This window comes from Nelumbo lutea, chromosome 7 (assembly GCF_056320005.1).
Source record: "Nelumbo lutea isolate HS-2025 chromosome 7, American lotus-T2T, whole genome shotgun sequence".
In the NCBI taxonomy this organism is placed as follows: domain Eukaryota; kingdom Viridiplantae; phylum Streptophyta; class Magnoliopsida; order Proteales; family Nelumbonaceae; genus Nelumbo; species Nelumbo lutea.
Genome location: NC_142690.1, coordinates 14,629,642 through 14,648,187, shown reverse-complemented (window position 1 = coordinate 14,648,187; position 18,546 = coordinate 14,629,642). Strand labels below are relative to the sequence as shown.

Below are 18,546 nucleotides of genomic sequence, written 5' to 3'. Positions count from 1 at the left end.
CTGGGTAGTTGATTCTTAATATTAGCGACGCAAGAATATGGATGACATCTGAAGCCAACATCTTACAATCCAAATTTTATTTATAAATTTATCCAAATGATGGGTGACATGGGTCCCTCTGTGGACCGTGGTGAAGTTCTCTTCCAGAAATGAAGGTTTTATACTCTAGTTTCCATTGTTCTCTTTCAAAGTCTGGCAAATATGGACTTTATATCAAGATATACTTCAAGTTGATTAAGTAAAAAGGATTTTGTCTAATTACCCAATTAGAATTTGGTGAAAATCAGTTTATAGCCTAATTGAATGATCCTTGTAGGTATTAATTTAATGCCATTTAAATTGATTGGTGGAAAACTAATCTGTTTCCAGAAATCAAATGGTTGAAGTTATCAAACCAAGCTATCTTTGGTGCAGAGAATTTCTGGGTGGGTCCTGATTCTGTCCCACGTACTCATCAGTGGTTTAGGTTTCAACCTACAAAAGTCGTCCTTTATCTGTAACGTTACTGTTGAGAACTAAGAACGATTGGTATGAATTCACAAATGAATACGTCCAAAGTAAATAATTCAACAAGGCACCTTAAATATTTATCCTAAAGTATGAACCCTTTTTCACCAAATACATAACACAAGGATGAGAAGGAATATGGCATAAAAACAAAAGAAAAACAAATTCCGGGCAAATATAAGGACTTAAAAAGACACCCGGAAAAGCATCTCAATTAGAATTGTCCTCTGACCTCCTGACAGGGAAAAAGGAAAAAGAGAGAGAATCCTCATAAACAACAGCTTCAGCAAGGCACATTCTTGTCGGCATGTATATACATGCATGTGCACATCCAGACATGCAGACAATCAGTCCCTATCTGGGGAGGACGAAGAAATGGGACAATCCACCTGCTCTGCGGTCTCCACATTATCAGCATACCACTTGCAGAAGCCTTCTGTAAGAGCTTCATGCATCCATGCATGACGGCATTGCTTAACTGCTTCAGGGATCTCTAGCCATTTCCTCTTACGAGTACTCTGTTCCGGCCATAAGTCAAGCTCTTCCTTGACTAGCAAAGCAAACATTGCAGCTTTACACGAGCCTTCTGGAGTGATCTCATCTTGGTGGGTTTTGCTTTTAAAGTTGTAGTACCCTATGAATCCCTGAGATGCACATAAACATGAACAGGAGTTGGTCTGGTAAATGGTAAAAGAGGCATATCTACATATAACATGAGATGCAAAAAAGATATCAATGCATCCTTTTAACTTTCAACATTTTATTTTCATTTTCTTGGTGTAGGAATCTAGATGTCTTTTCGCTTCTCCAGGACAAATCATTACATCTCTATCTACATCATGTACAAATGTCAAATAATATTAGTTCCATAATTGGGCTCCCTGGACCTCTAAAATGCATGATACAATTTCCAGTTCAATTAATGGAAACCTAGGTTCACCGGTCCCAGCATACTGGTTGTAACTGTCACTCTCCCACAGAGTTCAAAGTATCTCAGGTGAAACACAAAAAATTGGGTTCTGCATATTTATAAGCTACAATACTCTTTTTTTCAAGCAGTCATTTCAGGGTTAGGTAAGACAGTAGGGGTACTAATGATTAAACTCGCTAAAAACCAATTCATATCGTATGATATGCAGTGATATGTTGAGATATTTTGAGCCTTGCCCTCCCATGCTTGTGAAATGATCATTTAAATGAAGCAAATAACCATTTTTTTTCTTTGGGGAGAGATTCTAGGCATCCAATGCATATCAAGCTCCACTCCATTATTAAAATAATCAAGACAAGTCTTTCCTCTCCCCCCACAAAAAAATAAATAAAAAAATAACACAAACACAAATACAAAATAAATAAATGGGGTAAGGGTAAATTAACTATTGGCTATCATAGCTTGCAACATCACAACCTCATTTCATAGCAGAGTCTAGTATCAGTTTTGGGTTCCATTGCAGCTTATTTCAGATCAACATTATATTTTCTAATTCTTGTGGAGAAACATATGTAATTTTCTTTGGCGTAGCATTGAATGTCCATACAATATATCGTGACTTAGCACTATCTAAGATTTATGTTGTCCTTATTCATCTCATGTGATTTTTCTTAGTTTAGTTGGAGTTATTTTTGTTCTTTGTTTAGAAGAAGAGTACGGCAAGCAAGTATTCCAAGGGGATATTTGCAGGTTGGCCTAGAACCAATGGTAGCAAGAATCTTTTGGAGTTGCATTCCTTATTCTGTGGCATCAGTTTCAGATATATGGAAGGAGAGAACTATAAGAATTTTTTAAATAATAAAGTTTCTTTTTATTTTTATCAAAAGTATCTTATGATGTTAACATGCAAACATTATACATGAATCATATTAATGGCTAGTTATACACTAACCCTTGGAGTACACAATTATTTTTCAAGTTTAAAATCATCTAGGACATAAGTTAAACATGATGCCTAATATCACGTCCATATCCAGTCCAGCCCTCCTAAGACCCCAAATACTTGGAACCATGCAAGGTGACAACCAGCTGGTGGTAAGGTCTCCTGCTGGTTGTAGAGGAGACTTGGGATTGAATCCCGCCTGCACCTGGGTTGGGGGGTATGGGTTAGGTATGGGCTACCCCCCGTTATGTAGCCCTTCAGAAGATATCAGAAAAAGGAAAAAAAAAAAACTTGGGAGTTGGGACCATCATTGAGTAATAGTCCTTTGGCTCATGATGTCAATTACATAATTGATGGTGTCTAATAGGGCAGAAGATGCATAATCAATCAAAAAGTATGACAGGTCACAGGTATACAGATAATGCCAAGATGTAAAATGCAAGTGGTTTCTACAGTCTACTTGACATAGACATCAATTTACGAATATAAAATAAATTCAATTAAATTGCATTGCTTTTAGAATCTTTATATATAAAACAAATAATGTGGAATGTATAGAGCCCTAGACAAAGAGAATGTTGTAGGCATGTAGCACACCCTGAATGGTTTGGATGAGGTTTACTTTGAGCTGAATTGAGTTCCATCAGAAAATTTTGCTACTATAAATTCCATAAAAAAAATAAATTTCTGCAGTATTGAGCCAAAAGTGAGTTTTCACCTTTATTTCACCTCGGACTCCAGCTTCTTCCAAAGCTTCCCGTACTGCAGCCTCCTCAACAGTCTCATCATTCTCCCATCCTCCCTACAAGGTAGCATTGAACTCATTAATCAACCTGTTAAGTTATTTTTTCACAGTTTTTGTATAATATCCAAGATATGTGAATTACATCACAGAAGTCAATAATCAAAAGATATGCATAAGAATTTATTATCAAGCATCATGCAGACCATTAACAAAATACTTTTTTTTTTGTAAACCATTAACAATCACTGTTTACAAAACAACTCATTACAATTTTGTATTTCATGTTAATGTACAAAATAATATTTGTGGGCATTATATGCCTCCTCATGGTTAATAAGCCTTTAATTGTATGGGCTTTCCGTACAAAAGCAGTTGTCACCTACTTTCAGCAATTACAACTTAGACAAAATAACAGTGGTAAAGAAACATAGGTGTGTTGAAGAAAAGGTTGGGAAAGAAGAAGCGCAAAAAGCCAAAGCAGCCAATTCTGGTAGAAAACAGCATGGTCCATTCACACAAATAGGAGACTATAGTAATTCAATGACAATTGAAGATATCGTTCTTGTTCATAAATTAAGAAATGCCATGCTCATAGGCTGACCTCAGCAAAAATGACAATATCAAAATGGATAAGGAACAGCATTAGGAAGGAGAAAACTAAAACTCAATACAATTGTGGAGACTCTAAAGGTAACCTTGATGTATATAACAAGAACAAGAAGATTTTATCATGCATCAGTAACCAATTAATGTGCCTGAGCAGTAGTAATTTGCTGCAATTTGAAGGCTCTATGAAGACAACAGAAACATAAAATAACGTGAATAGAAGTGATGCAAACATACTTGGAACCAAAGTTATAACAAAAAAAGATATGGCCTGAAACAGTTGGAATTGCAGTATTGAAATACTGGGTCTTTATGTATCAGTCTTATGATCCTATAAGGAAATTAATATGTAAGGGGTCCTTGGCACTTGGCTCGCTACCTCAATGAAATTAGAGAAAACATCTAGAGAGGTGAGTTTGGTTGCAAACAGACTTCAAATCAAATCTACAAATATGTGATAAAGAACTATGATATAGAACATCTAACACATTATCTATTTTGCAAAAATTAAAGGAAAAGTTGGATAGACTTAAGTAGAGAGTGCATGCAACCTTGACTATTTGATTTGATAACCTAGTTTATTGCAACTTCATACCAGAAAATCCCCCATCAGAGGAAAGACATGAAGAAATTAGTCCACTATTCTCTCTAATTTTAGGCAATGTTTCTATTTTATCCAATTTCATGTGTGTGTGAACCAGAAAAGCTAAAAGTACTATATGCGTAACATTATAGACATTATAATACTATTTTAAAAGTTAGAGGCAATTGCTTGGCATGGTATACTATTCTAAGAGTCTGGAGATAAACACAAATAAAACTTCAAATTAACTTTGTGGCTAACTAGGCAGACTAGTTATCAGTCAACCTAGTAAACCTAGCCAATGTTTGCCATCCTATGTGACTGCATCATGGGGATTGACCAATATGGCCCTCAATTGACTAGTGCATACGTATCCAGGTATCATAGTCTATGATGGCACTAATGATTAAGTTTTGTTCAAAATTTATGCATCTCCTTTACAACGAGAACATGGATCATGTGTAAATAAGGACTCATAGAAAAAGTGTAACATTGCTATAGGACTTCAAAACATACAAAAACTCCTAAAAGATTTCCTATAAGGAGACATTTTTCTTTTATCCATTCCAATACTTGGACAAATTTTTAAATATATAATCCCATCATAGAACCACTCTTGTTGATAAAATTCATCATAACCACAATAATCAATTTTAATTGTTAATACATCATAAAAGGAAAACAAAAAATAGTATTATCTGATGACTAAATCACATTGCCATAAGAAGAGTGAAGGTAATACTGAAACAACATATCCTTGTACCTTTGGAAACAACAGACCAGGTCCACTAGTTGAGTTGATCATAAGAACCTCAACAATCTTCTTAGAATTTGCAGTACTACTCTCATCAGACCTTCTGTATCTGTATGGAATACACCTGTAACAATCCTATCATGTTAGAAGTGCTTCAACATATTACAACACAGCTGTATACAGTCCTAGCATAATAGAAATAAGCCACAAGCACAGAAAATGGCTTACAATAGGTCAGCTTACAATCTGACAAGAGATTATGCATAATATAGGACAATATATTCCTACTAATGGTGATTAAGGAGAAAATTCTATTATAAAAAGTGAAGGTCTTTGAAGATACAAGATTTCATAAATTATATATATGTTTTCTAATTTCCTTTTCCAGGATTTGAAGAAAATGTGTATATTTATATATGTATGAAGTATATATATATATATATATATATATATATATATATATATATATATATATTGAAATAAAAAGAGGCTTGGAAAGCAGAGAATCTATAAAAACAATAATAAAAATGGTATACGTCCCTCCCCCCCCCCCCCCCGCAAAAAAAAAGGAAGAAAGAAAGAAAAGAAGACATCACCCACAAACAAAAGGGGAAGAAAAGAAAAGAAAGCCTCACACACAAACACTTCCTCCCAGTACAAAATAAAAAGATAATGGAGAAAGTTGACCATATACCCTAGCTCCTAACAAATGAAAATGATCTTCCTTATCCAAACAAGGGCCAACTTGCAACCAAAATAATATGTTAACCATCCACCCAAGCAAACAAAGACTGAAGACACCATCAACACTACCTCAAACATATGGATGAAACATAAAATAATTCCAGAATCCAGATATGACAAGGATGAATACCAAGATACCCAAATCTAAATTTCCACATGATACAAATCTCTGGTTGCGAAGGTCAAATTCCAGGAGGAAAGGAAAACTTGTTTTTTCTTTTCCTTTTTGCCACAAATCAATATGTATTGCAATACAGTGCTTTTTTGGGTGGAAGTTATACAGGAAAAAAAACTGAGCTTGTAAAAAAGCTCATTTTCACTTTGCATCTTGGAGCTATATAACCATTAAACAGACCCTAACAATATATTTATTAAACTAGGTCGGAGAAAAGATATTTGGGCCTTCTTAGGGTAAGACTAAAATGAATGGGGCATATTAGAATTTGATAGAGAATAAGTTACTCAAATTTTCTTGTAGACAAGAGACGAGAATAGAATTTATAGCAACTTAAAAAAGAAACTGTTAATGGAAAATGTCTTTCAATTTTCTTCTCCATCTACTTTTTGTACCAAAAGCTACACTTAGGTATTTTCTTCACTTCAGATCCCATTGTTAAAGCTTACAATATTCCCATCAAGCCAAGGTTTTACCCATACAGCTGATATACTTGGGTAATCCAGATTGCTCAGATGATCTATCCACCTATCTCTAGTTTCTTTGAAATCATTTTCCTGCTCTTACATTAAACCAGCCAACATAATTTAGCCTTTTGAGCAAATAATGGTAAATTGAAGAAACCGAAAATTTTATCCAGGGTGAAAATCATAGGCTGTTGGCCCCCAACAGCCAAAGTTTTTCCAAGATGGTTTGGTGGGTTTTCTCTTAAATAAGTGTACAGATTAAGATACATAACCACATGGCATGAAACTCATACCTGAGATCTGGGGAACAACCTTACTTTGAACTTACAGTCTTTGAGACCAAAGGTCACAACTACATTCTGTTGAGCCTCCCATCCTGTCTTGTTTCGCTTATAATAAAGCAGCATAGATTCCATTAACAAGTGCATACATACAAAATCATTCACCAATAAAGGATGAGTCAACGTTTGGATTTAGTGGTCAAAATAAACGACCCATTAACAATTACAAGGATGCTGAGCAGAATGGAGCAAACAACAGAAGTAAAACCAGGGTGAAATTGGTATACGCAAAAAGTCCCGAACCATTTTATAACCCAATTCAATTCAATACACAGTAAAAACACAGAAATACCATTAATGGCTTATCTGAAAACGACCCATAAGAACGACTGTCACCACGGCGGCGGGGCTGCGATGGCGAAAAGAAGAGATATAAAATTAAAAGCAAAGAGAAGGGTAGGTAGAAAGAGAAAGGGTACCCGGCGACAAGGCGACAGCCGGCCTCGTAGCGCTGCTGAAGTCGACCCGTGCGGGCCACCAAATCAGACATACTCTTCTAAGTATCCGTGTGTAACGATCAGTAGGAGGAGCAGGGATGATAGTCAGTCGCAATCATAGCCACTAATCCGCCAATCGAATTTCTGCTACTGCTGTTAGATTCCTTGTTGACTTTTGTTGCACAGAAGATTATGAATACCCCTCCGCATGATCTAATGACGACAAGAATGCGTGTTCTGGTTGGTCTGTGCGTCCAATACCACCACCCCATCAACCGACTGATCACCGGCGGCCGGCGCGGATTTGATAGAAGTGGGCACAAAGAAGGGTAGGTTCCATAGGAGAGACTCACGACTCACGACTCACGACTCACGAGCTTCTGTTACCGTACTCTTGTTTTTTGTTGTTGGTTTGTTTTTTCAAGGAAAGACAGAGACAGAGATGGGGCTTGGAAGGGGGTAGAGGTGGGGTTGGGCTCAAACCCTAAACCCCTGAACGCACGGATCGGATTAGAAGGGTTCCCGCTTCCCACTCGGTCAATGGAAGAACCGGTCAGCGTTGGGTTGGTTTGTGTGGTTACCTTTCGATTCTTCCCCGATTTTAACTCTAGCTTCCGTTACATTTTTTTTAATTTTGGTAGAAGACTTTGTTAGATTTTGAGGGTGTTTTGTTTCCTACGAGACTGGACAATGGATGTACTTATGAGGTGCCCATGTGTGAGAAAAAAGAATCTAGCCAAGCAAATAGACGATATTTGAAATTTTATAACTCGATTTTATTATTACATATTTGGATGAAGTGTTTATATAATCAGATTTAGATTTTACAATTTGTATAACAAAAAAATAAAAATATATATTTATAAAAATTTATTGATACATTATTACTATCACTATCATCATTTATAATTGCTACATATAAAGTACGTGCACACTACCCACAAAAGGGGCTTTACATATTTCAATAATAATATTGGAGATGGGACCAAAAATAATAATAATAATGGAGTTTACATAAACTAAAATATCTTCAAAAGTTTCTTTTGTATTGTTATTGAACTATGGAAAAGGTCTTTGGGGCTATTTTGGTTAATAAACACTTCAAATATTGTTATTCATAATGTCAAACTAATATAAAAGTTTATTTGTATAAATTCTATGAGATGTAAGGGAGGGACTTGGCGAGGTCAAAGTACAAGAGAGGTTAAAGAATTTGTCCAAGACACACAAAAGGTTAGAGTGATTTATTCCATAATATATATAAAAAGGTTGACCATGATATTAGAAAGGCATGTTAAAAACCTTGTAACCAATCAATCAGTATTATAAAAGGGGTAATCAGTCGAGGTTTGGTCAAAGCCCATCTAGTGTCATGTCTTTCCAACTACATAGATTTTCCCTATAAAAAGATGCCATTTCAGAAAATCTTCAACAATACTCTTTTAAAAGGTTGTAGTCATGGGTGAACAAAATGGGTCAGTTCTACCGTTTGGATCTGACCTTGGCATTCATTCAAATCTTGTGTAGGGTTTTATTCCAAATTCTTAAAATCAATCCTCCGCTTAGGTTGACTTTAGGGTTTAGGGGTTTACCCTACTCAAACGTCTCAAACCAACCCAAAGAACAGACCTTCATATTCGCCTTGGTGGAATTGGTCTGGATATAATTTGAACTTAGTGTATGATTTTGAATGATGGATTAATCATGTATTAACTATGTTATATTATTTGGGTTGATTATCGATGGTATTCTATTTGCATTGAGATTGCATTTAACTAAATTTTGGAATGTGTGTGAAGTTAAATTATGAATTAATAATGATTATGTTATATTATTTAGGTTTTTTATGGATGATGTTTTATTTCTTTTGAGATTGAATTGCTATATGGATTTGAAATGTTTATTATTTATGATAAATTGCAATTCAAGGTCAAAGCTTTGAAAGAAAAAATAAATAAATAACAACATATTATTATTTGTTTTTTTAAAGAATAGGTTCCGTGGGTAGACCTTTGGAATCGACCTTAAACCATCAAAAGTCAGAACCAACCTTGAAAACTAATATTGGCAGGGTAGGTTCTAGTTTCAAAAACTTGGAACCAACTCTTATAACGTAGGTTCCAGGTTTTACCTTGGGGTTGAACCAAACCAACCCATGCTCTTCCCTTAGCTCTAGTTGCATTGATTAGGTAAGATGTGGCCATATTAATAATATGGCCATGAAGATTAAACTAGAAAATTTTAATATCATTATATAATGTCGATGCTTGAAATCGGTGGTTGTTTTAATATTTAAATATTAAAGTTAAGGAATTTAAAGCATATAAAATTTATTTTAAATTGCGTTTTCATTAGTTTCACTAGAAAATGCTCATGTGCAAACACATGGCGATTTTAATGAGGAATGATGATGATGAAAATAATAATATGTGTCCAAATTTCTCTATAATTTGATGGTTTCAATGTGAAAAACATTCTAATTTATCATAGTACTTCTTTTAGTTTAATATAATGTATATATAATATTAGAGATATACACAAATGTTCTATACATAATTTATGTATATATATTGTATTTTTATCTTTTTCTAATTTTTATTATTTAATTATGACATTAAGGCTCAGTTTGGAAAGAATAGAAATACAAATATGTACATTACAAATATATACAAAATAATATAAAATATAATGTTTTGCAGTACTACATATTTGTATTTGCACTCCTCCCAAATGGAGCTAAAGGTTGACACATTTGGCCTAAAAGGTTGTATTCTTCAACAACCAAATAGAAACACAATTTCATTTGTTGTCAATTTTAAATTTTATATTTTATTTCCACCATTAATAAACATAATTTCTGTTTGTCATACTTAATTTTTCTTTAATATGATTAGTATAAAATATTAGAGATCAATGTGTCAAAATTATTTTTTGTAATTAGTTGGTATTTATTTCTATTATGGAATTAAAAATTTTATTATTGAACTATATGATGTCATGGATTCATGGGTTGACCCACTTTACCTAGGTGGTTGAATTGCATACCCACCACTTGGACAAAAGAATAGTTGTATTTTTTGGCCAGTTTAAATAAGCATAGGCTTTACATCTTTAGGAGTATTATATATATATATATATATATATATATATATATATATATATATATACATAGATAGATAGAGATAGATATAGTAGAATTTATTGGTGAGAAATAATACCTTGAATACATGATTTAATGAGAGAGAATGAAATTTAATACCTTATATATAAGACTTAATGAGAGGAAAATGAACGAAGTAAAAAATAGTTCAAATTATATTTTCTGCCCTTGCATTTAAAAGGACCAAAGAAAATTCAAAAAATAGGGGTATTCCAGTTAACAAAAAAAAGTTTGGCAAGCTCTTTACTACTTTTAATAATAGTATAGATATAAATATAAATGTACACGCATGCATATCATGTACCCTTCCACCAGTCTAACAAAAAAAAACCCATCTTCCCGTGGCTGGCTGCTTGAATAGAATCTACCTAAGCCCAACCTAACTTTAGGGCAACATCAAGTTTTTAGGCCCAAACCCAACAAAGATCCCAAAAGTCTAATCCATTGTGAAGGCATGATTTGATGCTTTAGGCCGTGTTTGTTTGCAATGCAATTTTACTTGCATTAGTATAAATGCATGGGAGTGCAAATGAAAAAAAAATGCACATTCTTGCTTAATTTTGTTTTGGGTTTTACTTTATTTTGCTTCATGTCTTAATTTAATTTATTTGTACAGCAATCAAATAAAATAAGCTAAAATTTGAAACAGAATTAGGTTTCACTCAAATCATTTGCACCACCACGATTTTGCATTAGTACAAATTTATTTACATTGCAACCAAACACAGCATAAGGCTCAGTTTGGAAAGAGCACAAATACAAATATTTACGGTGCAAATACATACAAAACAATACAAAATACAAGGTCCAAGCTGAGCCTAAGTCTCTATTGCCCCCATTTCAATTGCCTTATTCATCCAAACAAAATCCAAAGAAGGAAAACAGATGGATTGAAACTGAGAATGCATGTTCAAGTTTGAGAGTGGCCACTTCGACAAAGAAGGCGAAAGCTATTAGTACAGATGAGACCAATGACAAAACCAGCCCATGCACACAATGTTCTTGATCCACTATACCTTTTGATGCAAAATAAAAATCTAGGGCAAGGAACCAGGGATAAAACAGAAATGGTCTATCGTATGCACTAAAGCAGAATACTACAACAATAAATAGCTCTTCGTTTCGTTTCTGGGATCGTTATAGATAGATAGATAGATATTTAGTTAATAGTGGATTTTTACGTTAAAAACCAAGATTTTGAGAAAACACAAATCAGTACTGAACTAACCCGATGTTTCGGTTCAGATTGTCAGTTTTTGTTTGGTTTTTCAGTTTTTCATGAGCACCCCTATTCAGCATAAAATTTACAATTCATTTTTCTGGCTAGCTTAAGGCCTTGGGAAAACCCACAATTGCTTGGGCTGAAGAATTAGCTCGTTTTTTTTTTTTGGTAAATGATAATCCATTAAAAGGAAGTTAGTAACCGACAAAAACACTAAGGGTACATTACTATCCCCTTGTTACAGTTGACAAAAATATTTTTGTAAGATCACAGGGGATAGTGGGCACATACATAAGTTCTGCGGGTTCTGGCTACTCCAGCTATATCACGGGCTTTCATGACCGCAGATCTATTAACAAAATTCAGTTTAATATTAACAAAGAAAGAGAGCAATGTCTAATATGTTCCTGCAGGGCTTGGGCATTGCCATTAATATTTTCTCCGGTTCCTTTTAGAGAGGAGAGACTTGCTTTAGCATCTGAGAGGAGGGCTGCTGTGGTGATGTTCTGTTGAAGAAGATATCTTAGCCCTCTTGCGATTGCCCACATTTCCGCTACTGCCGAGGAAGCGGCCAAACATGGTTGTCCTTCTGCAAAAAAGCGATTCATAGTATGAGTAACAAAATAAAGTCCTGTAGAAGCATCCATAGTGTTTGGATCCCATGACCCGTCAACCAATACAATATCTTCATGCACATCAAGAAGATTAGTTACGTTCAGCTCCTGGCTTAGGATTTGCTGCTCAAGGGGGTCGGCATATTGCAGCCTGTGGTACTGGTTGGCTCTTCTGAGAACAGCCGATGGAGTCGGTTCGTCATTTGTGAAGATTGTTGCATTTCTAGTATCCCAGATTGCTTGGATGATAGAAATGATGTGAGCCTGATAGTGTTTGCAGTCTTCCTTCCTGATGGTGTCTTTGTTATAGGTTGGCCACCATGTCAGGATGTCTCTTGAATTTGACTGCAGGAAGGCTTCCGGGTTTAGAACTACTTAGGCTTGTAGCCAGACAGCCCGAGCAAAAGGACTTTGGAGGAAGAGATGATTTTGTGTCTCTGGTTCATTGCCACAAAAGGTGCATCTTGTGTCATTGCTTCTAAGAGCTCCCCAGGTTTTGGTTTTATTTTTTGACAGCTTGGCGGAAGAATTTCCAGATGAATAGCTGGCATCTGTGTGGGGCTTTGTTGTTCCAAATTTTTGACCACTTGATTCCGTCTGTTCCACACTTTTGTTATTTTGAAGGAGGACAGAGTAGGCCGATTTAACTGTGAAGGATCCATTGCTGGAGGCCAACCAGAGGAGATGGTCCTGTGATGCCAGACCATTGATGTGTATGCTAAGAATAGCTTCAATTATCTCTGGCTTGAACCAGTTTTGTAGTTTTCCAACGTCCCATTCAAAGTTTTCTTGCAGCAGGTCCTTGACCTTCAGGCTGGTTTGGGGGGAGTCTTCTCTCAGCCTTGGGATGTTGCCCGGGATATCTGGGATGCAGGGGTCCCTTAGTGCATCAATAGAGCTGCCATCAACAATAGGACTGATTCCTTTCCAGTATTTGTGTTTAAGTTGGCAAGCCCAAAAGGAGTTCTCCGAATTGATTAGCTTCCAAACTTGTTTAGCGAATAGTGCTTTGTTGAAAGGTTCCACGAGTTTTAGGCCAAGTCCTCCTTCCTTTTTGGGTTTACAGATTTGGCTCCATTTGATGTTGTGACCTCTGTTCTTCTCTGAGCTGCCATGCCACCAGAAGTTTCTTTGCATTCGGTCTAGCTTTTTGTAGACTGTTGTGGGTAGGAGGGTGTGTTGCATAGTATAGGTAGGTATGCTTTGAGAGACTGCTTTAAGGAGAGTCATTCGCTTTGCCTAGGAAAGGAGTTTGGCTTGCCACATGTCCAATTTCTTGCTTACCTTATCTATTATTTCTTTGCTTGCTGCTATTTTGCTCCTGCCATCCGAGAGCTTGGCTCCTAGGTACCTTGAATGGAAAGACATAGGTTTCATGCCTATGAGCCTGCTGAGAAGCTTTTGGTGCACTTTGTGGGTGTTTTTGCTGAATAGGATTCTTGATTTTCTTTTGTTGTAGTGCTGCCCTGACAGTTTTTCAAATGTGAGGAGGATGGCTTTTATATTTGCAAGAGCTTTCGGAGTGGCTCTACTAAGGATAATGCAGTCATCAGCAAATAGGAGGTGGGAGATTGGAGCAAAGTCCTTGGCAATTTGGATCCCTTTAATGCTTCCATCATGTTCTCCTTTAAGAAGGAGGGCTGATAGAACCTGCATTCCTATGATGAACAAATAAGGTGAGAGTGGGTCTCCTTGTCAGAGACCTCTTTTTGTTGTAAAGTGATCATGAATGTTGCCATTGAGCTTGATGGAGTAGGAGGTAGTAGAAATGCATTGCCATGTCATCTCACACCACTCCTAGGAATCCCATTTTCCTCATTACTTGAATTAGGAAATTTCAGTCCATTCTATCAAAAGCTTTGGCCATATTAATTTTGAGTATTGCCCATTTCTTCTTACCTTTCTGAGTTTTTAGTTTATGTATGACCTCCTTGGATAAGATGATGTTGTCTATTATGCTTCGGCCCTTGACAAAGGTTGCTTGGTTGGGATCAATTAAGTTGTTTAGGATTGGTTTGAGCCTGTTTGCCATTACTTTTGCAATGATTTTGTATATTGTTGTGCATAGACTTATGGGCCAATAATGCTCTGCTATTTATGGGCTAGTTCGTTTGGGAATGAAGGCAAGGAGGGTGTGGTTGATTTGCTTTAAGAGTTTCCTACTATGAAAGAAGTTTTGAACCATAGCAGTGATGTCACTCTATTGTGCTCTAGTATTTCTGGAAAAAGTATGTAGTGAATCCATTTGAACCTGGGGCTTTGGAATAGGGATGCTTTAATTTCTTCTGGGGTGGGTATAGTGGTAAGGGAGGCCTTTTCATTTTCATTGATTTGGTGCATGGGGAGGTTTTCAAGCCAGTTTTGGTTGAACTCATCAACTCCACTGACTTCCAGGATTTGGTGCTTGAGGGCTTCTGCAATCTGGTTAGGGTTTGAAACCCACTCCCCTTGCTAGTTTTTTATCCATTCTAATCCATTTCATCTGTGCCTGAAATTTGTTCTTTGATGGAAGAACTTGGTGTTTTTGTCTCCCTTAACAGCTACAACTCTCTTAACTTGAGTCTCCATAACTTCTCTTTATATTTCAACCATTTATTGTGTCCGTCCTCTAAGTCTTTAAGCATGGTAACTGAATGTTATCTTTTTTCTTGCATTTCTGCTTCTATCTTTTTAGGGTGGTGGTGATTTCCCCAAAGGTTATCATATTCCAAAGCCTTAAATCTTTTTTAATTGCTTTTAACTTGGCCACTATCCTGTAAGCTCTTGATCCTTTGATTTTCTTCCTCCATTGCTCATGAATGATTCGGTTACATCCTTTTTGTTCTGCCCACATTGGGAGGAAATGAAAGGGTTTCTTCCCCTCATGGTAGGTGGGGGATGTTTTGAGTATAAGGGGATTGTGGTCTGAGTCTATTCAAGGTAGGGCATGGAGTTTGGCATTTGGAAACCAATCTAACCATTGAGAACTTGCATAAGATTTGTCAAGCCTTTCACAGACTTTCCTCTTCCCTGATTGGTTATTTGACCATGTGAAATAGGGGCCAGAACACCCTAGATCTAAGAGGCCAAAATTCTCTATGAAGTTTTGCAAGGGCTGTGAGGTATGAACTTGATGTTGGTGCCCTCATAATCCGAGGTACAAGTTATATCATTGAAGTCTCCAATTGCTATCCAAGGTGTATTCAGAAGGTGGGCTTTGGATGTGATGAGGGAATTCTAGTAGTTCTCTCTGACTCCTTTGTTGGGATTACCATATAAAAGCAATATGGACCAACTGTGGTTTTGGGGGTTTGATTCTTCTCTTAGCTCAATGTGCCTTTGTGTGGAATCAGTTATTTTTATGGTAATGTTGTCTTTCCAACCACAGAGGAGGCCCCCACTAAGCCCCCGTGCTCCAATACTACAAGAGTTGTAGTACTGCAGTTTCCTGCAGAAGTTTTCTGCTTCATGCTCATTCATGTTGGTTTCAGATAGAAAAAAAAAAAAATTGTCTGGATTCTAGACTGCTATCTAGTTTTTTAGGGTCCGGAAGGTCTCTCTTCCTTTTCCCCTCTAATATTCCAGGCCAGGATTCTCATTCTATTGTCAATTAACAAGAGGTACAAATCCAAATAGTAGCACAATGTGTAATAGTAAAATTGTAGAGTAAGAAGAATGGACAAAATTATTGCATAAAAGGTATTGAGTACCTTGACCAGTACTGAGGTAATGAGGGTGGTTTGCTACTTGCTCGAGGTAGGGTCCCAATTGTCGATCCACATAGCATCATCTAGATTGCAGAGAGGTTTCAATGGTGACAGGCTTGATTCACTTTGGGGTTTTTGAGGTTGGACCGGGGTTGAGAAGACCGAGTTTTCTTTTTTGAAGGTGGCTATCCAATTCCGAATGTAGGCCCCATATGACACCAATTGGTCTTCACTTACTCTGATGCTGCTTGAGTCATGGTTGACAAAAGTTGGAGCAGAATCCATCATTGCAACTTTGTAGCGCGGGGGCCTTCCCCCTTATTTTTCTTGGTTTGGGGGCTGATGATTACCTTTGAGTTCGAATTGGAGTTTGTGCCTCGAACTGGGTTCACAGTTTCTGCTAAACTAGGCATGAAATCCGAGGCCTAGCTTTCTTTCAACTTCTTTGCCCGAGTTAGGGACTGGGTCGACTTGGCGCGCTTCATCTTTGACGTTTCACCTCCTTCTATTGGTCTGGATTCCTGCTTCTGAGCTACCGTGTTTCCTTGCTGGTTCTTGTGAGTTTTCAGTGCTTCGAGGAGACTTGGCCTTTTTTCTAGGAGTTTGTCTTTCGAATCCTCATCAGAACTGGCGTCCCTTCGAATTATTTGAGTCTATCTGCATGAAGGTGGTGCAGTGGAAAATTTTCTTCATAGGAGAACCCTAGCGGGATTTGCTTGCATTTCTTCCATTGATGCCCGACTAGACCACATTATGAACAAAGGCATGTGAGGCCTTCATACGCAAACTGAATCTAGGTAGTGTTTCCAGAGTGCTTGAGAAAAAACCCTCGAAAGAGGGGTTTTCGCAAATCAACCTCCACTCTCAAGTGGATTATCCTTCCTTGTGAAGGTTTCCCTAGGGCTATAGGGGTTGGGCTATCTAAAACATTCCCTGCCGCACTGATAATTAGCTTGCAATTCTTTTCAGAGATGTGGTTGCGGGGGATGTTGTAGAGCTGTAACCAAAGATTCTAGTGCCAAAGCTTTATTTTCTTACCTAAGGATCCATCTTTCCATCTGCCTAGTAGCATCCAACTTGTGCAAATGAACCATAGTCATCCTTCGAGTATTTGTTGTAAGTCTTCTTCTTTCTTGAAAATGAAAACCCATCCTCCACTGTCGTCGTGGTCAACTTCAATTCCTATACTCAGGTTCCATGTATGCTTGACGAAGGACTTGATGTTTTCTTCGCTAACTTGTATCCTTGGGAAGATTCTTCCCCTAAGCATGTGCACTACCACGTCTAGTGCCTCTGTGGCAGGCTTAATGTTGAATTCATATACTGTGCCCGAAAGGGTGGCATGTTGTGCCAGTTCTTCTCCTAGTTCTTTTACTTGCCTGTCCATCATGGTTAATAGTGTTTCCATTTTTTGCCTGCTTGCAAAGTTTTGTGTTTCTGCCATTAAAGCTCCAGAGAGAGTATAAACAGAAATGAAGGTTTGCTGGTGAGGAGGGTTGAAGGTGACGGGAGTTTATTGGGCCATGCAATGAGGTGATTGATTGCCTTGTCAACCGACGGATTGGGACTCTGTGCCTCTTAACTACAACAACAGTTGGCTGGTTAGGGTGATGGGACCTTTTGCCTCATCTTTCCGGGAACTAGCAACTAGGTGTGAGAGAAAACTTATTCATTAGCTTTAGAGCTTAGACAAGAAGATGTTTTTTTTTTTTTTTTATTTGGTAAATTCTCAAGCCAATAGATGATAAGCACACAAGGCCATACATTGTAATCATTGGCTCGTTGAGTGGTGGGGATGTATGGGGGGTTTGAGGTTGTGTCAATCAGGTTGGATTAGGCATTAGAGGGAACGAGGTTTGCTCCTCACACATGGCCGCCTCACACTGACATCCACCATGCATTGGGAACACCTCCCGTGAACAATAACTTATAAGTACAGGAGATGTTTCCAATGCATGGTAGGATGTGCGTGTGAGGTCAGGGTGAGACGCACTGTGTGAGGAGCAGATCCGGCCTCGCATTAGAGAGGTATTGTGCTTTTGTGTTACTAGTAATTAAGCATCTGCATTGCATGTGAGAAATTTTTTCATATTAATTACTTAAATTTTAGATATATTATAATTAAGATAAAAATTGAAAGTTAGCAAACGTAACAATATGTTAAAAAATAAACTCAAATGCTTTTAGTAAATGTGCACGCGCTTTGCATGTGGAAATTTTAAATTACAATAACAATAATTACTACTACTACTATTAAATTTTGTATTCCATTTTTGCCATAAGTAAAAATAAATTTTATTTTAACAATTATTTTTTTATTATGATGAATATATAACATTATAAATGTTTCTAAATGTGATAGAATTTTTTACTTTCTCATTGTTTGTGTTCTATCTTTTTTTTTTAATATTTATTATTCAATTATGACATCATGAGTTTCTTTGAAAAATTAGATAATTGATCCACCATATAGATAATATAATAGCTTTACTTTTGGATTTGTTTTAAATTATATATCATTTACATTATATAAATAATTTTTACTTAACATACTTAATTTTTTTGACATAATTCATGTATAATTTTTTATATATTCTTTTGATTACTTGTACTTTTTTATTTTTTAAAGAT

General features: G+C 36.6%; 1 protein-coding gene and 1 long non-coding RNA gene across 2 annotated transcripts; both read right to left on the bottom strand.

The window, feature by feature from the left end:
- Window positions 1-558: 558 nt before the first annotated feature.
- Window positions 559-7,874, bottom strand: NUDT16 (nudix hydrolase homolog 16). Its single transcript, XM_088954389.1, has 4 exons — window positions 7,216-7,874; window positions 5,079-5,193; window positions 3,100-3,183; window positions 559-1,151 (listed from the first exon to the last, which is right to left on the bottom strand). The coding sequence occupies exons 1-4, from the start codon at window positions 7,284-7,286 to the stop codon at window positions 855-857; spliced, it is 567 nt and encodes a 188-aa protein (XP_088810515.1). The 5' UTR covers window positions 7,287-7,874; the 3' UTR covers window positions 559-854.
- A 3,982-nt stretch (window positions 7,875-11,856) lies between these two features.
- LOC148845242 (uncharacterized) lies at window positions 11,857-17,542 on the bottom strand. The gene is made up of 2 exons (XR_016101899.1): window positions 15,919-17,542; window positions 11,857-12,204 (listed from the first exon to the last, which is right to left on the bottom strand). It is a non-coding gene; the product is annotated as an uncharacterized LOC148845242 (long non-coding RNA).
- Between the last annotated feature and the right edge of the window lie 1,004 nt (window positions 17,543-18,546).

Bases quoted from the DNA above. Each gene is read 5' to 3' on its own strand.
- NUDT16 (XM_088954389.1), bottom strand. From the start codon at position 7,286: ATGTCTGATTTGGTGGCCCGCACGGGTCGACTTCAGCAGCGCTACGAG. The intron at 5,194-7,215 runs GTACCCTTTCTC...GGATTGTTACAG, and splicing joins GGCTGTCGCCTTGTCGCCGG to GTGTATTCCATACAGATACA. The intron at 3,184-5,078 runs GTACAAGGATAT...GCTACCTTGTAG, and splicing joins CTGGTCTGTTGTTTCCAAAG to GGAGGATGGGAGAATGATGA.